At 44.6% G+C, this 26,408-nt stretch overlaps 1 protein-coding gene across 1 annotated transcript; it reads left to right on the top strand.

Annotated features, from left to right (window-relative positions):
• The first annotated feature begins 367 nt into the window (after nucleotides 1-367).
• On the top strand, nucleotides 368-26,374 carry fgf10a (fibroblast growth factor 10a). Its single transcript, XM_076283533.1, has 3 exons — nucleotides 368-1,748; nucleotides 23,901-24,004; nucleotides 25,237-26,374. Exons 1-3 carry the CDS (start codon nucleotides 1,337-1,339, stop codon nucleotides 25,438-25,440), a joined length of 720 nt encoding a protein of 239 aa, XP_076139648.1. The 5' UTR covers nucleotides 368-1,336; the 3' UTR covers nucleotides 25,441-26,374.
• Nucleotides 26,375-26,408: the final 34 nt, after the last annotated feature.

The raw sequence follows: 26,408 nt of genomic DNA on the forward strand, positions 1-26,408 counted from the left end.
CTCACATGCCAAGAGGGAGCAGGGCATTAGAGGAGGCCAGAAAGAACAGAAAGAGAAAGAGAGAGAGAGAGAGAGAGAGAGGGAGGGAGGGAGGAGGGGAGGGAGAGTAAAGGAAAGAGAGAGGGGTGGACAGGAGACCTGTTCTGTGGAGGAAAGCGCTCTACAGGCGTACAGCCTGAATGGAACTTACACTGGTAGGAGGGGCTGGAAGAGAGAGAGAGAGAGAGAGAGAGAGAGAGGTGCTAGGGGAAAGGGAGTGAGAGAGACGTAGAGAGAGAGAGAAATGCCCCTCTCTATCCCCCCACCCCTTCATTCTGACACACACAAGCAAACAAAACACACACACTCAGAGAGAGAGAGAGAGAGAGAGAGACACGCACACGCACATGTTAGACCATCAAAGGCAACTGACTGGTTTTCATAGACTGCCTATTAGCAGAGGGAGATTACATCTGGGGGCCAGCGCGGGATACATAAGGTGAGAAGAGTGGCACGGCTCAGTCAGTTTACAGACCGACAGGGAGAGATCGGCTGTACACACACACACGCGCGCACCGCGCACACACACACACACACACCGCCTGGGACGCACCGCCAGAGATAGAGAGAGAGGGAGGGTAGTGAGTGAGAGAGAGAGAGGTACACTCCCAGTGGGACAGAAGGAGAGCGGACAGAGACACACGCAGAGGAGCAGTGGCGAGAGCCCGCTGAAGAAAAGCAAGAGCAGAGCAAGGATCCTTTTTTCTTCTTCTCCCTCGTTCACAAACTCTGGATTGTCCTAAGTTTTTCATTTAGAACAGATTTGATCTTTTTTGATTTTTTTTTAGATTTTCTCCTTTTTGTTGTCTCTTCAGAAAATATTTGCTTTAGGACATTTTTTACCTTGTGTTCCATTTCTCCATCTATTCCTCATTTACCACCACTTCATCATCAGAGGGGTGCAAAAAAGTTCCTGTGTGGATTTTACACAAGAGAGACGAGTGAGCAAGAACAACTCCTTGGAGGGGGGACAGGAGTAAGCAAGCAGGGTGAGAGGTGACGGTACTCTCCCCCCCCCCTCACCATCGGAGGCACCCCCACGTTATGGATGTTGACACATTCCTTTCGGACACGAGGGGAACCCGCTTCAACTTCAGAGCCAGCGTAACAAGCCGCCGCCACCGGGTCAGTTTCATCCGCCGCAACGTCCGTCCCGAGCGAAGCCTCCGCCGGCCGCAGTCTCCGCTCTCCGCCGCCGCTGCTGCGGCCACCACCACCTCCACCTTTCTCCCATCCAGCTCTCCAGCATGGTCCTTTCTGTGAGGCTCTTCCCAGTCCTCGTCCATTCTCTAGTACAATGTGCAGATGGAAAGTGACTAAAGGTGCCGTCGCCTGCTCTGGTCCGCTGTCCTGCCTCTTCTCATCTTCATCATCATCATCTCCTTCGTCGTCCTCATCCTCATCTTCCCCATCCTCCTCCTCGTCCAACTGCGTCCTGCTGCTGTTGCTGCTCTTCCTTGCCCTGAGCGCATTGCCCGCCGCCTCCTGCCACGATGGCCACAGGTCCACGCGCTCGCCCCGGAGCCCTGACCACCACAACAGCAGCGGCGCGTCCTCTGCGACGGCGGTGGTGGGCCGGCATGTGCGCAGCTACGACCATCTGCAGGGGGATGTCCGCAAGAGAAAGCTCTTCTCCTACCAGAAGTTCTTTCTCAGGATTGATAAAAACGGGAAGGTCAATGGCACCAAGAATGACAAGGACCCGTTCAGTGAGTAAAAGTTTTTTTTTGTCTTCACTCTCTTTTTCCCTGTCTTTCTCTTTTTCATCCTCTCTCTCTCCCATTTCTAATTTTCATGTGCATGTATCGTAACTGATTGCGGTGTACTTTCACCCACTCCCACAGGTGGGTTCTATAGAGGCAGGGGTGGGGGGGTATTTTTTCCACTAGAATGGGCACTGCTTTCCCTCCCATTTCCTTTGATTTTTTTTCTTCCTTTTACTTTTTTCCCCCTTTTGACTCCCAAACATCCACAGATAATAAGAACCTTACCTGGTATTACAGTGGGCACCAGGCGGACTGTTTGGAGTTGCTTTTGCGTGTGCAGTGCAGGGCCCTTGGAAAGCCAAGCACCACGGCATGTTTGTGCTTAAAGTTTCAGAGCAAAGTTCTCATTCGGAGCAATTCTGCTGGAAACAATTAAATATTACCAGAGGAGCCCTCTGCTCTCAAACAAACACAAAAGGAGTTTCTCAGGGATGAGACAAAATGCCATGGTTATTGTTATCACTGGGTTGCGATGCTTACTTTATACCATTATCACTTCAGCCTTCAGATATGTGAAGTACTTCAGTGAACAAATTCTTGGCTTGTGCCAGAGAATGAAACACATATCCGCACACACACACACACAAGCACGCGCACACACACACACACACAAACACAGAGAGAGACACACACACACATGTTCCTGCTTGCTTCAGTCTTACACCACATGTAAACAATATGTCCCTTCTCCCTCCACTGTCATTTAATTGTAAACTCAACACTTCTCTGGGTACCATGCACTTTTTTTCTCTTATTGGTAACTGTCCACTAACAACCCCATCTCATCCCACCTCACCCCTTCTCGCTTGCTCAGCACAGCACCTGGCTACCACACTCCCCCCCACGTGCGTGTGTGTTGGGCGCACATTGCCCTAATAAAAAAGGCTTTTGACATATGGGGCCCATGTGCACGGGGCAGCATTTCAGACGCAGAGACTCAGACATTGGGCTTAAGTGCGACATGGCTGTAGGTATTTCAATTAGCCTCCTTTCTCTCTCCCTCTCTGTTTCTCTCTCTCTCTCTCTCTCTCTCTCTCTCTCGTGAATGCACAATACAGGCATCTGGCAATTAAACATAGTGTATATTAATTGCAGCAAATTTTGCAAGTTGCAAAAAAGTGAAGTTTGCTAATCACAAATTTGTACAGTACCACTGAAGCACAGGGTGGCAACAGAAGATGAGCAAGGCATTGCAGGAGATTTCATTCAAACAGCTCGTCTCTCCACAATTCCCATGTTAGTGTGTTGATGCATGTTGTGTGCCCAAATGTGTTACAGTGTAAGTGTAAGTAAGTTCACTTTTTATTTCTGTACTGCGCAATATGACTCAACTTCAGAGGTGGAAAAGCAACCCCCAACCTAACCACCACCACCCCACCCCCCATCCTGTACCAGCCCCCTTCGCCCCCTCACCCTCATGTTTGGAGTCCTTGCCAGTGACTTACCACATGTGAATATAATGCGGTTGTCATTAGCTCCCACAGTGACCTGAAGGCACAGGCCGTACTGGCAATAATGTTCCCGCCTGATGCACCGCAAGTATCAGAGGGGGAATGCACATGCCGGCTGCATCCACTTTAAACATCTTAAGTGTGGCTAGGGCCTTGGAATGTCTGTGGGGGGGTAAAGAGAGGGAGAGAAAGAGGGTGAGAGAGAGGAGCTGCTTATGGTGGTGAATGAGTAATCTCTCCAAAACACATTAGATCCCTGCCGTTCTTTCCCGCTCATTTGTGCTGGGTTCGCTTGTCCGATTGCGAAAGGACCTCGCGCCCACAAGGTAGCAGCAGTGTTCTCGGTGTACTTGGTTCCATCAAGATATTTTGGGTGAATGGAAAAAAAAGGAAAAAGAGGTGCGGGAAATAAAAAGGAAAGAGTGAAACAGATTGGGCCTGAATTTTCCTGGCGCAACAGTGATACGATAAGCCGTCCTCTGTGTATTTGCCGAGAAATCAGACGCCCGATCGCAGGCGCCTGAGAGAGCTGCCTTTTTGCTGCCCCAACATCCAAAACAAAACAGGGAACGTGTGAAAAGAATGCGTGCCGATCTAGCCGCGCACACAGAACCAGAGTCTGTCAGAACAGCGATATTTGCAGAGTAACACTGTAAACCATAAGGGAATGATGAATTAAGTGAAGGGAGAGAATTTGGCATGTCAATCTGCACCTAGTGAATCCCCCTCACAGTGGGAGATAAACTGTATGAAAACCTCTGAGTAAGATACTGTTGGTATAATCAGATTATTTTTGAAGAGCTTTTATCGTCAAATATACAGTACGTGAGAGGTTTTGACTGTATAGACTAAATTGGTAATTCATTGGTTGTGTCTGTCCCCATAGAAATGTGTGTTTAGCAGTGTGTGTGTGTGTGTGTGTGTGTTTGTGTGCATGCATGGGTGGATGAGCATGTCTGCGTTTGTGGTTAGTGTTTGTATGACTGTAGGTGTGTGTGTGTGTGTGCGTGTGTGCGTATGTCTGTGTCTGTCTGTGTGTGCGGTACGTTTTGCAAGGTCATCAGTGTGTGTGTGTGTGTGTGTGTACAGTATGTGTGTTTGTGGTGTTTTCTGTGTATTTGTCCAGTCATAAACGCGGATGATGGAGTCCTGAGAATGATGCCAAAGCTTAATGAGCTATGCAGACGAGATGGCAGAGGACTGTAGGTGGTTGCTGCCTCACACAGTCTCCCATTATATCCTCTCCAGCCTGCTTTTCAACTTCAGAACTTTTGGTCTTTTCAACAAAACTTAAGAACAGTCCATTCAACTGCCATGAACTGCTCACTGGGTCGCCTTTCACCCAGAAGTGTATCCCACAGAGGCTGAGCAACACCTCAGTCATAAGTCATTCAGTCATAAGCCCATGTCCCTGCTATGCAAAAATGATTTACAATTAGAGGCCGTCTCATACTGTGTAATGTTCCATGTTAACATATTATTGGGGCCCTCCATCCATTTTATGGATTACAATTTGTACAGCAGCTCCTGTCCTAATACCATGTCATTACGCTTGGGGTGGGGGGATGGGGGGTGGATCATACAGCTTGGCTGGAGAGCGCCTACCTTCCAAATTGCAGGCTGTTTGAGCGCGCAGACGACTGGGACTTTGATGTCGGTGTGTACGGGGGCTCACTGTTTATGCATTCAGGGGGTCTGAGGAGGAAGATGAGAGCGTGTGCTAATTAAAAGAGCCATGTAATGTCTACGCGGACAAAACCGCAAGGACAATTTAGACCCTGTGTCTGGTCTTTAACGAGTCTGTGATATCTGTTTAAAGCCGGATGGCTTAGATTCGGGTGGGGGTGGAGGTAGGGGGAAAGGGGGTGTTAGTGGTGTCTGGTCTTTTAAGTGTTAGCGCCCTGGTCAGTCACATCAAGAAAAATCAATGTTCAAGTGTGCAGATGTGTACTCTACTTGTGTGCATTTGATGGATTTGGTGTGACAAGGTGGCTTGGCGGTTTGATGTTGCAATTCCTGAATCAGAGGTATTGTTTAAACATTCTGACGAAGCTCACTTCAACCCTAGTCCCCCCCCCCCCTCCACTCTTTCTCTCTCTCCCTCTTTGCCTCTCTCCCCCTCTTTCCACAAAAGACCTATGTGCTGTTTGAAATCCAATCCTACCCATATTGTTCGATTCCCTTTCAGAACCCATCTGCTCAGTATCACATTGTTGTTTTTTCTTTCTCTCGGAAGCTCGTCTCCCCTAAGATATCTCTGAATGAGCATGGCACCGGTGGTGGTGTGCACCTCTGTTCTGCATGGCCTTTCACAAAAAGAAAAAGAAAAGAAAGGAATATAAGATAGAGAAAGAAAGTCTTAAAAAAGACAAAAACAAAAGAAATGAACATGGTCATTTGTGTAAAAAAAAGTTGAAAAAAAAAAACATGCACTTAATGGTAAATCGAAAACATGAGTCAGAACCTGTTTGATCATTATGGTGAGAGTTTTTTAAAAACTGCAGCTGAAAGTTAAATGCTGCTCAGAAGGAGAAGGGGCCTAATGAGCATCATTAACAGCTTGACAGCTCTGATTGAGGGCACTGCAGCCAAGGGTTCAACTCCCGGTTGGATCACAAAAAAGCCCGGAGCACACAGGTCCTCTCCCCAATCAGTTTTGTAGTTTTGTGGATCCCACATCAAACGGAGAGAATCAGGCCGACAGCCATTTCTCCCCCAACCCGCCCCATTTCGGGGTCACCCTAATCTAATGCTGGTCAATCACGGGTACAGATGATCCTTGTTAGCGCTAGGTGTTTCAGAGCCAAAATCAATTGCTCCCGTCAGGCTGCAGGAGAGGCGAGTGAGTCTGATGTGGAGGGCAGTCTGCGAGGGCTCAATAATGGCAGGAGATTTGCATGCATCATACATCTGAGGCTGAAGCACTCCATTACTCACTGCTTAGTGTGCCCAGACACGGTTCACTTTGTAGAGGGGAATGTTGCTATGACACTGCAGCAATACGGCCATATCCCTCCTCTAATGTATGATGTACGATAATGATTAGGCAGTGAAATGCAATTTGGGGATAGGTGCACTTTATGGAGAGCACTTTTGGTCCTTTATACATGGAATGTGTTACTAAGAGGACGAGAAAATAATTATAAATACCACCACAGGAGATACTTCTGAGATACTCCTAATAGTAGATGTAAATGCTTGAAGTCAGATGGTAAGATAAGATTAGATTAGTGTCTTGTAGAGGAAATTAGTGTATCTGTAGAGGAAACACTAGCATAACACACTGATTATCCAGTTCACCATTTAGAGAGGTACAGGTAGCAGAGATGTAGACCACTGTAAAGCAATGAGCCAACCAGAGCAGATGTGAAAACTAGTGGTGGAAATCACTGGATCAACTACCATACACGTTCTGAAGACCCTCAAGAGAGAATCAATCATCATCTTTAAACAAGCCCCATTCAGCAAGCAAACATTAGAGCATAGAAGATGAAAATCAGTGCTAACATCTTGGCTAGGTCGTCTAGTTTGATGCTCGACAGACTGTACTTGACCATCGTCTGCCTCTATAAAAGCAAGTCTATGATTTGTAGACGCACTAGTATTCTAAAATAACACCGTTCAAAGCTGTGATCCTGCCTTGAGCAATAACCAAGTTTTTTCACTGTAAATTTCTCTTTGGACTGCAACTCATGACATTTGCAGAGGCATAATAACTCTGTTCCCTCCGTTTATTTTACCCGTCAGTGCAACATAACAAGACGCAATTAAAATCATGTATTGCGAGCAAATTAAAAACAATAATTCTGTAGGGGTTTTTTGTATTCGGTCACCACAACATTTCTTTATTTCCTGCCTTCTGACAACTGATGGCTCAGGCAGTTTCTAGCCACAGTGTGTATAATCAGCGGCGCATGACTGACACCATACTTTGGCCATGGAAAGGCCATGTGTTCCGAACGTGTGAATTTATAAGTACGGCTCCCGTCCCAGCTGCATGGATGGCACTCTCTTGTGCCTGTTATTTTTCTCTCTCCTTCTCTCCTTCTCTCTCCATCTTTCTCTCTCTCTCTCTCTCTCTCTCTTCCTTTTTCAGTGGTTATAGTGCCCATTTATGGCCCTCGTGGGAAATCCCAACCACACAAGCAATAAAAGTGACTTATGGGGAGTGGTTGATGTACAAAAGGTTAGTGTCAATGTTTCTTTTCATTCCATTTGACCTCAGCATCTTCATAGACTTTCTCTCACTCTGATAAATAGCTTGACAGATTTTCTGTAAGAGGAATCTTCAAAATGCAGGACATTTTTTTATGAAGCCTCGGTGATGTGCAGTGAGGATGGTGGTATATGAACGACGTTGCTGTGGTTTTACTCCAGGTATTTAAACAATTTATTTTAACCGCTCTTTTAATTTATATTATTGGCCGCTGGTGGTCAAGGTGGTTCTGTGGTCATTTGGTCTGAATTAGCTCATTGGTTTGGATCTTTAGGGGGAAAAAGATGCCTCCAGACAACATATCAAACACAAAGCAGACAGCATTGCATAATATTTCTGTCTGTCCTATTGTGTTTGTGTCTTCCTCGTCCCCCATTCTTTCATAGAACTCTTGTTGTGTGTTACATCATCACGTCCAGTAAAATAAGTTTTACAGTGTTCCAGCAGGCCATCTTTAAATCAACCCCTTCAAAGGGACAAAAAACAGTTTGTTCGCAGTTCAAGTTATCAAAACCAGGCCGCAGTGGTCGAGGAGTCAGAAAGCGCTTTCAGACTTACGTGTAAGACCGGAGGTTCTGCGGATGTTAAACGGTGGGGCCGTATATCTGAATGACATAACCGGTCATATGGAAGTCCGAATTTAGCCGGTTGTTCTACTACTCCCCCCCTAGTATTTCCTCCAGACATTATGTAAATGTTCTGTGTCTGAACGAAGCGTAGAACATGCGGTTAAAATTCACACCTAGTGAGAGGGCGTGTCGGTGACGTTTCTTTCGTGCGTCCATGTGGTTAAATCTGACTTAAATGCCAGTGTTATGATGGAGTGGCATAGTGCTGTCCAGAAAATCTCCGACCTGGAAAGATGCAGACATCATGGAGCTACTGTCCATGAGGGCAGACAGCATTGTGATAGAACACATGAAGGGAACGGCAAGTAGCCTACAACTGCATCGCAAGGCCAAACGAATTCAAAAGACCGAATCATCATAAGCAGAAGGCGCTGAAAAGGCAGTAGCCTACAGCGACGTTGTTGACGACAATAACAGGAGTATTTAATAAATTGTTAGCCAACACGGTCGGTTTTCTGTTCATTGATAGCCTTCTCATGACCTCACTGCTGAGCTCGCTGATATTTGTTGAGCATAAATATGCCTAGAGAAAATGACAACGAAGAAAACCCAACTTTGTTCCAAGCTCCTTACGTAAATGCAATAGACACATGGGGAGAGGATGCTTTTGGAAAAATAAACCATGAAAAAACGAACCACTTCACTGTTATGTTAGTATTTTGTTTGTTGCTTTAAAATGTTGTATATGATGGCCTTGAAGTCTTTAGTTAGCCTACTGAATTGGCTGGTACCATAAAGTTCATGCATGCTCTCTCCAACGAAGATTTGGGGTTTCATAGGCAAGTAATTCTGCTACATAACTTTGAAAACAGGTGTGTTTATTCGAAGCACACATACAAATACTGTACAGTAGGTCAATTTCAAGTGCACACTTACGTGACTACTTCAAGTATTAGCCTACGCACAATAGATTTTTCTTCTTTAGCCTACATAATGCCTACATACCTACATACACTTTGTAAACAAACAGCAGCTGTGACAGCGGCCGCATATATTCTGTGTCATATCTCGCCTCTTGTGAACTCTACAAGCCCCCACCCCTCGACAACCACACAGAGATTCTGTAATGTGCGTGTATGTCGTTCACACATAGGTCCGTATAAGGTCAGTATAAGGTCTGCAGGTTAGCATCATATCTGAATCATCCGCAGAGGCGGACAGAGTACACAGCTTTATTACTTGAGTAAAAGTACAGATACGCTTTGCTCAATTTTACTCAAGTACAAGTAAAAGTACAACAGTCAGATGCCTACTTAAGTAAAAGTACTGAAGTACTTGTTTTTAAAAGTACTTGAGTATCAAGAGTACAAGAGTAGCCTACATTTTCGAAATATTGCATTACTACTGCCACAGTGCTTACATTTATGTACAGAAACGTCCTACATGGAGTTATAAAAAATGTTAATACCTTGGAGAATGTAAAAGGAATTGAAAGTAAAATCAAGTCATTTTCATCTTTTTACCATGTTGACAGGGATGGGCAGTATTTCTAATACATGTATTTAAAATACGTATTTCAAATACAAAATACTATTTTGTAATTGAAACACTTGAAGCGAAAACTATCATTAACTTGTTCAGAAAGTTGAAATAGTCTGGCGAGGTGGGGCCACAGGTTGGCACATTCCCGGGATGGACCTGCTGCGTCTTCATCCATTGTTTCGTCCATGGTTTCGTGTCTTATCTAAATCTGACCATGGAGTTGACTTTGGCGGAAAGCTGAAGGTGATTGCTGATAGGCTGTCCCAATCAGTGGCGCCTGCACAATCCAATCACGTTTGAGAGGGAAACAACAAATTGAGGGTTTCTGAGAATTTTCTTTTTTCCTTTTTTTTTTTTTAGAAGAAGTGACTGGTACTCACGGTTATGGATCGAAATGTAGTGGAGTAAAGAGTACAATATTTGCCTGTCAAATGTACTTGAGCAAAATCATAAGTACTCCCCAAAAATGATACTCGAGTAAAGTACAGATCCCTCAAAATTGTACTCAAGTACTGTACTCAAGTAAATGTGCTCTGTTACTGTCCGGCTCTGATCATCCAAAGGGTAGGACCTCCGTTTGACAAACCTCCGCATATACTCCGGAGGTTATACTTATATCTGAAAGCCCTAAGAGAGAGCATCTCATGGTGATCCCTGCCCACAGGGTCTCTCTCTCTCCAATGTTGTGGTTTAATCTATCTGATGCCATTTGAGATACAGTATCTCAATGACCTGTGGATGAGGCTGAGCAGTTTGAAGATCAGAGAAGACTGAGATTGATTGAATTTGCTGTGTATGAGGTTCATGTTTATCTTCTAAATCCAGGTGCTCCAAAAAATCTCTCTCAGTCCTGTACCTTCTTTCAAGGGAAAAGCAGGACCAGAGCAAATCAGAGGACAACAGAAGTTTCACCCATGCAAAGACAAACTCTCATCATGGGGGATACTAATTAGGTCAGTGACACTCAGCATCTTCTTATCGACTTAATGCCTTCTTTCTACCCGGCCAAGAGTTCACCTCAGAGGTATGAAGGACCAGATGTATATGTAACCCCTGACCTCATTACTTAGCAGTGACGACCATTTCTGCCATGGCGAGAACTGGGAAGGAACACCACTGTCTCCCCCCACTATCGTCGTGGTTCCCATGATTACTAACAGACACGGGGCAGAAAAAGAGTGTGTGTGTGTGCACCGCCCCCTGATTGGCAAAGGCGTTATTGTTTGGTTTATAAGCTTTGACATGTCTTGAGCAAGAGGTGGTGAATCCTCTTTGAATTTCCTCTAAACTGAACTCGCCTGAACTTCTTATTTATATAACTCCAAGACCCCAATAGGAAACTGGGTTCGCTTTGTGCGGTCTTATGTTCCGATATAGCTTTTCGGTTTGAGAAATTCAAATGCGCAGTGCAAGAAGGTTGAACGTGTTTTTCCATGCGGTTTCTATTAGACCAGACTCAAGAGGGCCGCAGGAAGTTGAGGCGTCGCGCTCGGAGTCACAGTCGCTTCCCTAACCCACCCCACCCCCCAACCCCTGTCTCATGCATCTCGGCTCGCTTTGAGCCGCTGAAAGCCCAGGGCTTGTTGCCCAGCTCTGATTTTCGCCCGTCACAGTCGCCCATCCGTCAATCACACAATCGCAGGATTGTCTGGATGGGTTGGGTTGAATAAAACACAGATTTATCGAGCGGACCACATTGACATAACTCCGCTGAACCGAGTGGCCATCTCATTCCTCTGTCACTCAGCCGGGGCTTTGAACTCTCTGTAAACTATAGTCGTCGTCAATGAACTCTTTTTGTCCAGCGCTGGGTCTTGTTCTCTCCAGAACACCGAGAACACATCCAGAGAACATTTCCTACTCTCAGGGCTTAGTGCCTGAGGCCCTGTGAAGCCTTTGGGCAGGGGAGGATGCACGTACATGCCTGAGTGTCTCTGAATGTTATGCATGAATCTCCATGTGTGAGAGGTAGGTTGAGGTTTATGTCTCAGTGGAAGGATTCATGTTTGTGATCATTTATGTATGCAGATTGATTATTCCAGACATATTCATATCTTAGTTGGTCATATTCATTTCTATTGCTGGTGACAATATCTTCTCTGTGGGGTTTTGATAACAACCTCAGATAGGGTTTACACAGGGTTTCCTCATTTCTGCCCTTGCTGTATAGAATCCAGGTTCAAGAATCCATTTGAGTCCATTTGAGCTTCTTCTGTATTAATTGTATTATTAGTGAGGTCATGGTGCAGAATCTGTTAATTGTATGGGAACGCAATATAGGCAAAACCACATAATATAATGCATGTTGTTCTGTAAATTTTGGAAGACATGCTTGATCTTAAGATGTTGAGAGGCTCAAGACAGATCAGCTCTCCTCGGAGGAGTCCATAGAGTCGTGAAAGAGCCCATCCCAGCCACCTATCCAAACTCTGTTTCCCTTTTGGATCCAAACATGGATATTTAATTTTAAGGCCTCTCTGCCGCCTGCCAGACACACTGCAGGGATATATAAATGCAGTGATAAAAGAGGAGAGAGGGAGAGAAATAGAGAGGGGGAGAGAAAGCAAGGGAGGAGAGAGAGAGAGATTTATCCTACTCAGAGCACATGGACCAGCTAAACAGCCCTCAAGTGGTGCTTCATGTGTTGAGAAGCATACCAAGAACATGCACGAGACAGCCTGGAAGCACCATGTTTATATATGGTGTGTTTATGTTATAGAAGACTAATGTCCGAGTTACCTTGCATCAAAGACAAAGGGCTGTAGTCTCTACCCTGCATTGGTGAATGTGCAATAAACTGGTAGTCCACATGCCAGAGACAGGCCACTAGCCAACAGTGCACTGCAGAACTGATTATGTTGTCAGGGAAGGTGGATGAGCATTTGGTCTCAATAAGATTTTCACATAACACTTTGGCCATCGGGTAAAACGGACCACCCCAGCATCTATTCCCTCTTTCAGCATCCTGTGAGCCTGAGCTTTGGCCCAAGCCCCGGTCGCGGTGACCCCACGCTTCATTACAGGCCCCACCACCACACTCCCCATGGCCAACATGCAGGAGGGCCTGTCTGCTCGAAGTGTGCCGCACACACTCTCAGACACCGGACATCCATCTTGTTTAATGGGACGTGGTGTAAATGCAGGCTGTAGTGGAAAAGAAGAAGGGGTGAGTTTTTACCTCCAGCAAGTATCTCTCTCACTCCCTCCAGAGCCAGTACAAGCCAGTGGAGTGGAGCTGTAACTGGTGAGGGGAGATGGAGGGGGAGGCGGCTGAAATGGGATGGGGGTGGGTGGGTGGGTTTGGGAGGAGAAGGGAGGAGGAGGTTAGTCAGATGGAACCATCAAAGGTAGCGAAGTGAGACCAGCGATCTGACCAGGGACGCATCTGGTCGGCCTGTTTTAAAAGAGGTAGGCAGGAATGCTGGCTAATTATACATTGCGTGCGCAAGAGGCAGGGAGTCTGGGGGAGTGTGTGCGTGGGGAGAAAGAGGGTGGGGGGGCTTGCTTGTCCTAAGGCAATTGGTGGCGGGACCAGGAGCCCTGGATCTTATCCGTCACAGATCCTGCTGCCCCCCTACACCCGCCCCTCCACCATAACTTTACAGGCCACTAATGCAACACGTTCCCACACTGGCTTGCTCCGGCGCCCATTCAGATGGGTGCCTGCTCTGACATTTAAGAGAAGGCTGGAGTCTGTTTACCGACACAGTGTGTGTGTATGTGCGAGTGTGAATGCAAATGTGTGTGTGTGTTTGTGTGATTGCATGTGTGTGTGGATTTGCGTGAGTATGTGTGACCATGGCTGTGTATCTGCGTCTGTGCGCCAGTGTGTGTGTGTGTGTGAGAGAGTGAGAGTGTGTGTGTTTGTGCGCCCATGTATGTTTTGGATTTTTACACAAGACCAGGCTGATTTGCTGACTTGAGGTCATAATCTTTGTCATATGCAGGCACAGCATAACAAAGCTGTTGTGCTACGGTGAAACTACTTCTGAGTGGAAAGGGATGCATCTTCTCAATTTGACACAAGTGGTATAGGGATGAAATGTATAAGTTTGTTTACATGAGGAGATTACTTACTGATGCTATGAGTTTAGCTTGTCATCATGGCTTTCACTCTTGGACTATTAAGATTCCGCTAACACACCATGTCATAAAAGGATTTTCTCCAGGACCACATTTTCCTCTTGGAGCATCAATTTTCTGACATTTTAGTACAGGTTTTAAATCTAAGGCAACCGCAATATCACTGTTACTGTTATCCTTTCTTAAACACTGCACAGGGAGTATGTTGAAAATTAGTCACAAGGGATTTTTTATTTTCTTTATAGTTCAACGATACTCTCTTCTTCAAACCGCCAGAGAATTGCGCGAGCCAAAGCTGCAATGACAAAACAAATAGTGGTAAAATGATTCAGCTGGTAAGCTAATACCCAACCATGAGAATGTTGACATTCTGCCCAAAAGAAATTTAATGCTATCTTTTGGAAGAAAAAAAGTTTGGCCATTAAAACCAATTTAATACGCAGCATTTTTTTTATTCTCCCGCTGAAGAAAACGTGTGTGTTTTATGGCCAGATTCAAAATTACATACAGCCTCACAGTATGGTTCCAATGTATTTCTGATGTAATGGACACCAATAGGCTATCTAAGAAAAGGTAACATATTACACAGTAGAGGTGCAGACACTAAAGATAGATATACATGTGCTCAGTTTTGATGGAAACAGCATGCTTTGAGCAGTCTCTCACCTCTCCCTCAACAAATTGGCACGTGTCAATGCAAAGCAGGGGATCACTGCTCCATACTCATATGGTATGCAGTATGCAACACCACATCATGCTACATTCACAGATGTTTTTATAAAGCACATCCCGTAGTACACAGTTGTTTCACAACACTTCAATGGAATTGGATCTGTGAGTCTACAATTGCATTAAGGAAGACATTTTTCCTGCCTCAGGGTTAACTTATAGATCCAACACGCCTTAAAATTCCCCTATGTATATACACTTGTGTTTCTGATGCTGTGCACAGAAACAGTTCACCCTGCTTAAATGGCTTGGCTCTCTCTCTCTCTTGAATCACATAATGAAACACTGACGATAATATCTTCAGGGCTGACAGGCTTTGCATTGTGCAGATCAAATGATTTCACACTCTGTGCATGTACCATTGTGAATGCTATAACTACAAGTGGTTTATATATCTAATTTTACTACTTGTACTGTATATATTTAAACTGTACAGGGGTTCACACATTGGTCAGACTTGGGCAGTTAGAGGTCTTTACCAGGGGGGAAAGGAATTAATTGTTGTGGCAAACATCAAAGGAATGTGGACTGGTTCTGTTAGTTTTGCAGTGAATCAGCACAGACAATATGAAAATATAAAGAGCTCAATTGGGAACAGCATTCCCCGAAAAATGCATCATTAAGGTCCAAAGTCAAATGATGTGTGGCCCGGAGATTTTTCTTTTTACTGAAACAACACAGGCATTTTACAGCCACCCTGTGCCATTTTCGCCCCCCTCCCGGCTTCATTCTCACACACCGTTGCCAGAGTGAACAACGAACTATTGCCATAAAAAGGTGAAAAAAAATCTTCAAAAGACTCAAAGATAAACTGCGGAAACACTTTCACAGACCCCCCCACCAATCCCCAACCCTCAACCCCCCCTGAACTCAAATTCATCTAAAAAGTCACTCCTTACCACATTGAAGCAGGAAAAGCTTTAGGCGGGGAAGTGTGTGTGTGTGTGTGTGTGTGTGTGAGGGGGAGTGTGGTTAGTCCCCCTGGCCCACGTTGAGCCGTTCAGTGATGGCCCAGAGCCCCTAGAAGCCGTGGGCCTGCTGAGGCCAGATCAAAGGTGCAAGTGACTGTCATCAGGAGGCAACACGGGGTCACTGGTAATCACAACTTTTAATGGAGCCTCTGTGTTGCCTTTATGGCCCAGGAACTGTGGGGAGCGTGGGGGGGGGGGGGGGGGGGGGGGGTGTTAGGGGGCTAACTGAAAAGACATGTCTGTCACAGGCTACACACCTCAGGGTTCCCAGGACTATTAGCCATACAGAGAGGGTGGGGTGGGTTGCCGTAAAGGTGAACGGTAAATAACGTTTTTCTGGGTTTAGGTTGATATTACTCATTGGTTCTGTCTCTTGGCCTATTTGTCTATATCCCTCTTTCACTCCATTGCGTTTTCTCGATATATGTTGTATCTTTTGGTTTTCTCGATATATGTTGTATCTTTTGGTTTTCTGTTCTATGCTGTTGTTTTCTTCTTTCTCTTTTCTCTCTCTCTCTCCCTCCCTCCCTCCCTCCTCCCTCATACACACACCCAAACACACCAAAGATGACATGAATGCCTTTGCATGCACAGCAGATCTCCAAGCGTGCCCGCCCGTCTGATATCGTTTCAGCTTTCCCCAAACACATGAGCGCATGTGGGACCTGAGGGGCCTATAGGGGTCTCCTTACTACCCCTCCCAGCCCACCTTCAAGCGTCTCAGGCCTGTGCGCGGAGGGAGACCATGCAGGCGCAAGCCCCCGCGCTCCAGCTACGAGGCTGCGGGGTTTTCGTAATTATCACAAGATGCGATAACGTGAGCCCTGTCACCCTGCCAAGAGAGCTGGGGCCACCAACAGAGCCTGGAGCAGAAGCCAGGTCTGCAGAGAAAGGGGGAGAGAGAGAGAGAGAGAGAGAGAGTGGTGCGCTTGAGCTCACATACCAGACCACAGACAGTCCGCTGTGGACCACCAAAGGACCTGGTCTAGACCGAGCCACCATGGGGATGAGGTCTGCTGGATGCTAACCCAAAGAGGGGGGGGGGGGGGGCACCATGGGGATGAGGTCTGCTGGATGCTAACCCAAAGAGAGGGGGGGGGGGAAGCATATGTGCTGCCTATAGCAGTGGGGAAAGCTGCAGGTTGAACACATGTACGAACTGGGCTTCCTTTACTGTTAGCAGCTGTAAGCTGAGATGCCACTAAAGCAGGGGTCTCAAACTCAAATGAGCTGGGGGCCAATTCTGCCAATGTCATCTGATTGGAGGGCCGGCTATTTCTGAAAATGCAATGCTCTTTTTTTCAAATACCACACAAAACTGCAAACAGAAAGTGCAGTGTTTTTATCTAGTTTTAGACACCTGCTAGCAAATAAAAATATTTTCCTCTCATAACTTTTTTTAAACCTGGCAAACTAGGCGTCAGGGTTAGGAAAGCAACACCATTGGATTTTTATATAAACATTTCAAAAGGCCATGGCTTGAAAGTGGTCAGAGATAAAATCCTACTGTAAATGTAAAAATCTTTGAGTAAAACAAAAGTTTATGAAGGGGGTAAATTTACCCATCTAATTTGCTACTGGATGGCAAGCACCTCAAATTATGCACCTTTCAGTAAATACTGGATGAACATATTTGAGCAGGTTTAGGCTACTTTCCTTTTTTCATATTACCCACAACAAATTAACAGGAAAACACCTAAGATGTATACCAACACCTAAGATGTATATGGTTTCTAAACCACAAGGCCTACAATAAAGTATTCTGGTCAAATCAGTTCGCAGGTAATCTGAGTACCCAGAAGTTTGCATCATATTGCGGGTGACTTTGTAGTTTAGAGCCCTATTTCTACTAGCCCTGCTGTCTGTACCACATCCATTACGGACACCATCATCACGATTACCACCGCAACCTCCAAGCTATGTTGGGCAGAGGGTCGAAATAAGCATGGTATGCTTAGTGGACACCGTCGTATACACACATACGCACCTCCATTCAATAGACGATCGATCATAATCTCCAAAAGGATATTCTCCTTCAGATTTAGAATAGGTGAATAACATAGCCTACCTAAGACTTCATCACACGTAAACGTTTTTCAACATTTGGTGTAGGCCTATTTCTGCTTAATTTCTGCTTCAATTCATGCAACACTATGGCCTGCATCGCTTCCGCGTCATTACAAATGCACGTCTTTGTGTTTCTCGCGTGTAATAGCCTACAAGTATTTCCTGAAAACTTTGCGCAGCGATTTTGGGTTTGAATGAAGCTCTGGATGTCTAGCACATAGTGGAACAGAGTACAAATGAGATTTGTCACCGTACTTGGAACTATCGTCTATTTTAATCAGTATCGTTGTTTGTCGCAATTAAAAAGTCTCAAGGGCCGGATTACGTTATTATTTTGACATACGTCGCGGGCCGGAATTGGGCCGGACGCGGGCCGGATTTGGCCCGCGGGCCGGGTGTTTGAGACCCCTGCACTAAAGGAATGGAATGGAAGAAAGAGACATACAGTAAACAGGGACACACTTTAGGATTGTGCTGCACCGTAAAACAAATTTGTACACATTTTTATTCTTTCAGTCATGTGCCACGATAAAATTCTTGGATTAGAGGGGGTGGCAAGGAGAAGAATAGAAAGCACTTGGCATTGGAATTGAATGATTCATCATGTACTGTAAGCATCGCAATGCACCTGTTTTGCCAAAAATACACTTCTGAATTAATCAGCTTTCCGGTAAAAAAAGGGATAAAGTCATCTCAATCATTGCAAGGCTTCTCCAGGGTGTCTGTTACATTTGCGGCTGACTGCTAAATGGCCACATGGTGCGCTTTTGTAAATATGGCACATAAAACTGTACACAAGCCTGTTACTCATACAGGTGTTCGAGGTAATGTCTGAAAAATGTTGACTCCAAAATGCAAGCACCCAGCTTTTTTATTTCTTGTGAAAAAGAAAACTGTGGTTTGTGCACTTAAGGTATAAGGTCATAAAACATTTGGACTATTTCTTTAAAGTCAGCTTTTAGTAAATAACCAAAACGTAAAGGGTTTGGCTCTGTGCCAAAGGCAAGCAGACACACACGCACACACAGACACACACACAGATGGAAAGAGAGAAGGCAGACAAAGAGAAGAAAAAAATAAGCTAAAAGTAGTACAAGGCTCTTCTACTGCAGTCTGAACATGCCAGGATCCCACAGCGGATCCCAGTGTTGCCTTTCTGCTTCCCCAATGTTATCCTTTTGTTGCAAAACTTGCCTTTCAACTCGGCGGCTGCGGACAGGGTTGATGTTCAGGTGACTGGCAAGGGGGTCATAAAGAATTGCTGTGTTTTGATTCAGCTGAACCACATCAAACGGGCCAAGGCAAACGTCTAAAACAGGTGCTTTGACAGAGGAGGGCGTAGATAGCTGCTTTGACATGGTTGCCTTCAAAGGCCTGCCATCCGCTAGAAGGTGGATGTCAATGTTTCGTTGCCCCGTTCAACAGGTGTGTTTGTTGGTTGCGGGTGTGTGTATATTTGTGTACAATAAGCATGAAGGTGAATATTTTTGTTTGGAGGGAGATGCAAACGTGTGCATGTGTGTGTCTGTTCATTTATGTGTGTGTGTGTGTGAGAGCGTATGTGTGTGCTTTCCCATGCGTGTGTCGCTTGTCTGAATGAACATCTGTACATCTGTTTGCTGCCTTGTTGTTCTTGTGTGTCAGCATCCACATGCATTCTCATCATCTGGCCAGTTCAGCGCTGGGGGCCCGGGGGTGCAGCTCTTTGATCAGGGATTATTCTCCTCTAATCCCACTGATTTGGTCATCCAGTTTCTGCCCCCCCCCCCTCACGCCCACCCTCTTTTCACTCATTCCTCCTCTCTCTTTCTCTCTCCATCCCTCCATCTCTCTCCTTCTCGGGGCTCTGTGAACCTGAGGCGAGGGAGGGGAGAGGGGAACAGACCAGATTCCCTTACGACCTCCACCCCCCCCACCACACACACACACACACACACCCTCCTGCTCAATGCCGGGAACTTGATTCCGAGTAGAGGGAGCGCTCCCAAATCTAGCCTAATCCCCCAGTTGTGCGGCATTTACGGCGCTTGTGTCACCGCTTCACAGGTGCCGATTACACAGCAGCAGCCCACAGGTTAACCCGACTGAGCACTGATGCCATTAGAGATCAAGCGAAAAGATCTCAATTATTTTGACCTTTAAAGCAACACCAAAGAGTTTTTTGTACCTTAAAATAATGTTTCCAAAATCGTTTCAGTGGTTCATCAACTTGTAACAGGGTGAACTAGTGTTGCACGGTGTATCGATACTAAAAAGGTATCACGATGCCTTCACGCAAAAAACGATACGATTTCAGACATTTTTAGAATCGATACTTTATTAAAATAATAACGTTCTGTGTCTGCGTGAACTGCTGCTCTCACTGCTCCTTGCATGCATCTAGGCAAGTGGGCGTGTCAAGCAGGCAGCTCTGAGTGAGTGAGTGCGCAGCCAACGTCAACATAGTTCTTTGCCGACAGTTCTAGGCCTTGTGGATAAAACAAAAGGTGCAGTGAAATTTGCAACTATTTCGGATACATCGCGAATAGTGAAGGCAAGTCATCAGGTACACAGAGGCCCGTTTGTAAAATATGTTTCAAAGTCATTTAAAAGCAGTAGGCTACGCATGGAACTTGGCTAAACACCTCGCAGACATATCCCAACATTTTTAACGAGTTCAAAGAACGACAGGTTAACGAATATGCTATAGAAAACACGACTACATGGTTAGTGCCAAGTTCTTCTCTTATGTTTTAGTCTAGCCTAAGTGAAACGAGTATGGTTCTCTGGGATAAAGCGAACCTTCCTTCATCAATGAATTTTGACGAGACATAGGCTAACGAGCTGTAATCATTTTGACGAGACATAACGAGCTGTAATCATAGGGTGCTAACGTGATGAAAGCGCAATGTTCACGCCAGAATAACATTACCATAACTTGTAAACGATCTATCATGTTCGGTCAGTACTACTGGTATTATTTGTCATGGCATGTAGACCGCTAATTAAAGCCCACAGCATACCACCAAAGCGTGTTGAGTCCTAATAATAATAGCGGCTTATTGTTACAGTACGTGATAGCAAATCACGTTATCAAAGAAATAGACGTAATGTAGGAATGCACACAGATATATTGCAACAGGTAATGGTGTAGGCCTATCTGACGAAGACCTGAGTGGTTGGAACGTCGTACTTGTACACTGGGCTCAAAGAAGACTATCCTCACATTTTCCCCTTTGCAACTGTCAAAGAAATCCCATGAACACGGGAAGGCCTAGGGTAGCCTATACTGTACATCAGATGGCCTAAAGATTAGGCCTCTCTGCATAGCATTCAGTGATTTGCATGCAGTAATTGAACACTGACCTTGATCTAGCCTAGTTTGGCTATTTAAAGCTACTTTATTGCCAAAACACAACACAATGTAAATGAACTATAACAAACAATAAAGGACTTAATCACACAAAGTAGGCCTACTATTTTACTGACTGTAAATAAATAATAATTATGTAGGAAGTTTAGAACCCAGAATTGACCTGCACACTACAAAAGTGCACCGAATTCAACACAAATGACTCTATACACTTGGAGGAGGTATGAGTCCTCCAGATATCTTAGGATTTCGCCGTAGTATCGTTTTAGTATCGAGCATCGTGATATTTATGGCAGGTATCGTATCGAAGTCATAATTTTGGTATCGTGACAACACTAGGGTGAACGGCACTATTGCATTCGCTTCGCAGCCTATCGGCTATAACCACACTATGTAAGTTTGCCAGATCGGGTAGCGGATCTGTAGTTCGATGGAATGAGACATAAGAAACTACAAATTTGACTTGCGTTTGATGTCGCAATACATCGCACTTACATAAATCATGCAACATATTCTACCATATCTGTGGACATTGTTATTTGCAAAGCCGGTGCTGGATAAACAAATAGCGTGCGTGCGACAGAGGGAAAGTTCTTTGGTGTTGCTTTAAGTATGTCAAGCACAGTTTGATAATGTGGCTCACTGTGAGTTGAGTAAATAGCATTTACCAGTGTCCAGCGTGGCTTACTCTGAGAGCTCCCGTTACAGGCTCAGAAAGAGTGGCCTTCATATGAGTATTAAAGGTGCGATTTGTAGGATTGTTACCAAACGTTCTGTAGGCCAAAATCAAAACACTGGTGAACGTTCTCAAGACTACTAGACGCGAGCCTCTTCTGGGTTGCCAGATGTAATGAAGACTTAGCTAACGTTAGTAGACCTGCAGCTGCTTTAACGTTTCTCCAACCATGACCCAGCTACACATTACGGAAACAGTGAAAACAAAAAATACCTCTAACCAACGTAACATATTTAGCTGAAGTTAGCGATGCAGATGAACTTTAGCCTAGGCTACCTGTTGTGGAGAAATATGGCCAGCTCTGCGTCAGACTTGATATTCTTTGTTTGACGAAGACGTCACCATCTCAGGAAGCTCCTCCGATGTCCACTTAATTTGTTTCTTGTTTTAATTTGGGAAATTTGCCTGCCTCTCGTAGGCGTTCATGACTACAACTGACAGCTGTTGACAGTTGGCCTTTGCTAATTTGGCAACCCAAATAGGAGGACCCGCTAGCCCATTATTAATACGCTATTCTAGAATTAATCGTTCAAAACATAAACGAAAATTCCAAGAGATTCCGCCCCGTAACTAATTTTTTTTCATGGGTTTTACAGGATTTTACGGGTTAGAGTAATGTTGTCAAATAAGCCATTACTTCAATTCATCGTGTTTCCTTACTCTCTGACAACATAGAGTATGGTGATCATTTTTGGAATGGTTACAGTTTATTTTCCCTTATTTCCTACATACTGGACCTTTAAATTAGTCTAAATTAGATAGGGAATGATTATTAAAAAAAACATTGTGGATTCACCCAGTATTCACATCATATGCAAAGTGGATAGCCAAATGATGTCGAAACAGAAAAATGTACAAATATCCCAGAGGAAGTTTTGGTCTCGGCCTGCTGAACACGCTGCTGTGCAGTCAGTTATTATCTTACTCAGTGTATTCAGTATTCACCAGTGTCTCCTGTCCCTGCCACTGAACCCAGAGCACCTAGAAAAGTGGTGCGTCGGGCGCCCCACAACATATGAAGAGGGCGTCTTACGCAGGACTACGCAGTAGTCAAGGATATGTATTAACATTTGGGGTTGATCACCGTACTGTATACCCACTACAGCTAACTACTACATCACAGTATATCCACTACAGCTAACTAGACTACGCCACTGAGTTACATCTCAGCACGTTGTGATAAATGCCTGGATTTGTCAAAGGTCATCTGGTGACCTCTGAACTCGGGCTCCGGTACAGGAAGCTCTCCTGATCACCCCACCTGCCCACAATGAAAACCGCCTCCTTTCACAGTTGGGCTTTTTGGCTTATCCCCTATAACCTTGATGGGTTTATGTAATTCACTTTATGAGGGGGAAAACCATAATGGTTACCACAACCCAAATCACTAATGGTATAATGGCTGAGCGGAACTACAGCCTGCAAGCTGATATGGCACTTCAGGCTGCCATTTTGCTTCAGAATAAAAACAAAATAGAACATCATTGTGTGCATGTACAGTGTGTGTGTGTGTACATCTCTTTCTATTTGTGCGTACAATCTATGTTTTTCATATTCATGTCTGTGCATATGTATGTGTACGCATGCATCTTTGTATGTAACCATGTGTTTACACAGAACTGTGGCACAGAGGGCTTTATGTGTGTCAGTTCAGTGATAAACTGGACCAGTTGTGTGTGTGTGTGCGTGTGTTCATCTGTTCGTTCGTTCATGTTCTGTGCGAGCGCAAACCAGGCAATAGGGAGCCCGCGCCGCACTGGGCTTTGTGGTTGCATGAGGAGGGATCATGTTGGGACGGCGCAACTGCAACGACTAAAAAAAAAAACAGAAAAAAAAACAGTGCTCTGCCGAGGGATTTCAAAAGCACCATGAGTTGGGAGCATCTTCTGCGACCACAGGGGAAGCAGAAAACTGGCAGTGACCAGTGTAAACTAACCAGACTTCCAAACACTGTCACCAAACCACTGGATCTAGCCCTGAGGAAGAACAGATTTAGTGCAGGAATATTATATATATTTATGTTTTTAAAACATATTCCAATAATCAAGGATAATGATGGAAATAATCCAATAATGATGGAAAGTTGAAAATACTGTGGGTGAGCTCTACCACTGTCAGTTTTGGCATTTAGTCATTGCCTATCAAGTCTTCCTCTCTTTTCCTCATTCCTTCATTCATCTTTTTCTTTTCCACCTACTTACTTTGTTTTTTTAATGACTGGATGATGGGATTAAATGTGATGGGATTAATTGTCAATAAATTTGAATCCTGCTGATGAGGATGGGTGTATTTATGGTCACTATCAGAAACCATCACAACACAGCAAATGTAATCCTTGTGACTCTAAACTTTTCTAAACGTATGTGTTTTACTTTACAGCTATATTTGAAATCAAGTCAGTGGAGGTTGGTATTGTGGCAATCCGAGGACTCCACAGTGCAAACTACCTGGCTCTCACCAAGAAGGGCACTCTGTATGGCGCGGTAAGTGCACTTTTCTTTAGAATTCACATTTGGTTTCAGGTCCCAAATGCCCTTAGAGATAAAATAAGGAACTCTTGTCTATCTCAGTCTGTCAATAGTGATAAAATGTACCTAAATATAAACAGCGTGGTAGAACGCCTGTGGTAAAAGCAGTAATGGTATTCATGAAGAATGTGATCCTAAGGCAGAATTGAACGTAAAGAGGACAAGCCTGACACTGCGCTTTCTTTTTTAACGGCCATTATTCTGCAAGGACTAAAAAACAAACACACTAATTTCCATATTTGAAGAAAAAATTTCATAATGTGTATTTTCTTAGGATTAAGAGTTTTAGTGAAAACAATGAAGAAATGACCGCGAGGGGGTGGGGGGCTCCTTGGCTGCACACGGGGACTTTGATGTTGACGTAGAGTTGCATGGCTCCTCATGTCACCGAGCCCCTTGAAAATGCCTGCAGCTTTTTTTTCAGCGGACAGTTCCACTTCACTGCCACTGAATAAGCCCCTAGCAGAAGTTTGCCTCAGTTAAAGCCAAAAAGAGAAAAAGAGAGAAAAAAACTGAGTGTGTGTGAGAGAGAGAGTCCTGTCATCTTCTCAAAAGTAAGCCGAGACAACCCTCTTACACAGAAGTCTCCCCCGAAATGCTTCTTTTGCATGGACCTTCCTTCTATTCAAAGGCAGGGAATACAATCCACACCACCATTGTTCCCAGTGCTGCTACCCCCCCCCCCCTCCCAAAACCCCCAGCCTTCTCACCCTGACTCTCAACCCCCACCCCCCTATAAACGTTACCTGAAATGGGACAAAAATATATATGGGAAGTCTGAGTCTGGCAGAGGAGATGATGTTTCGGAATGGTTCATGTGACGCATGCTCTTGGGGCTCTCTCTGTCGGGGTTTGAAACTATGATAGGGTGATAACCAATTCCATTTCTCTCAAACTCATACTCCGCTCCGTGCGGATGCTCAACCGAGTGAGCCACATCAAAATATTATCCAGAGTGTGTCAAACACTGTTAGGTCATGAAAGAATTTTGCTGGACCCAATCATGCATTTATCCTCGTAATCGCACACTCTCGTCTGAAACTACATGGGAATTCAACAGACGTTTTTCAAATCTCTAGAATCTGGCCTCAGTTTTACGCCACTGGCCAAACCTCAAATTAAAAAAGTGCAGTTAACTGGCTAGTTCATTGACATTTGCCCTCTTCTTTCTGATTTGTTTTCTGCAGAAGGAGTTTGGTGTGGATTGCATGTGGACAGAGCGGATTGAGGAGAACAAGTACAACACGTATGCGTCTGTTGAGCACAAGAACAAGAAGAAGTTCATGTTTGTGGGCCTGAGTGTAAGCGGCAAGCCCATGCGGGGCAAGAAGACCCGCAGGAAGAACACGGCCACCCACTTCCTCCCCATTCCTGTGGACCCCCAGTCATAGGGCGGACCCCCACTGTCCACATGGAAAAAAAAAACGCCCAACTGCACTGAGACAAAAGACTTCGAATCACCAACAGTCATAAGAATTATACTGATAGACAGACTTGTTCTGAAAGTTTTTGTTGTTGTTTTGTGGGAAATTTAAAAAATGGATGGAGCTATGTGAAAGAGACTGCAGGAACTCTTACAGGTTGAGTCTTGATTGATGTCATATATTTGTTGTTACTAAGTTATTGGCACAGGAGAAAAAAAAAAAATCACCGACGACACATTTTTTTTTTCTGTGCCAAATGCCGTGTTCGGATAAACTATTGGACCAAGACAAGGAACAAGCAAAATCTTTTTTTTTTTTTTTTTTTCAAAAAAAGAAGAAACATCATGACGGGAAACTCTGGCGTCTTATGGCTTTCATGAAGTCGGAGACCATGGACAGAGAGTGCATCACCTGCCTGCATTTGTGCGTGTTTGGTCTGCAGATACTTTCTATTTATATTCTACTAACTCATACGAAGCCTTTCCAACTGACACTACAGCTCTGTGATGCAGTGGACAGCTAGTTCTACAAACACTGACTGGAAGCGCTTGCTTTAGACACAAGACAGAGGCCTGAATTCAGCACAGGGGGGCGGGGGGCGGGGTGGGTTAGTAAAACTAGCGCCATAGCATAAACAAGAACCTAAACAACCTTTATCATAACAAGCAAAGCCACTGTATTAAGAAAACAATATCTCAACTTCTTTACCTGACTGCTTTTAAGAAAATAAATTATTTATTTTATGTAATATTTAAAGAAATACAAAGGCAAAAAACATAAAATGGACATTTTTTATCATTTACGGTATGCTCCTCCTTTTTAAATACTACTCTGTTGGTTAAACATAAATATTAAAAATAAATGAATAAGTAAATAAATATATTTCTCTTTATTAAGCAAAGTCTGGTTTTGTGTCTTTGATTTGCCTTACCCTA

Source organism: Alosa pseudoharengus, unplaced genomic scaffold (assembly GCF_046254945.1).
Source record: "Alosa pseudoharengus isolate Yale_2024_CS ecotype anadromous, Long Island Sound unplaced genomic scaffold, YU_APseudo_1.1 YU_APseudo_1.1_scf_14, whole genome shotgun sequence".
In the NCBI taxonomy this organism is placed as follows: Eukaryota; Metazoa; Chordata; class Actinopteri; order Clupeiformes; family Clupeidae; genus Alosa; species Alosa pseudoharengus.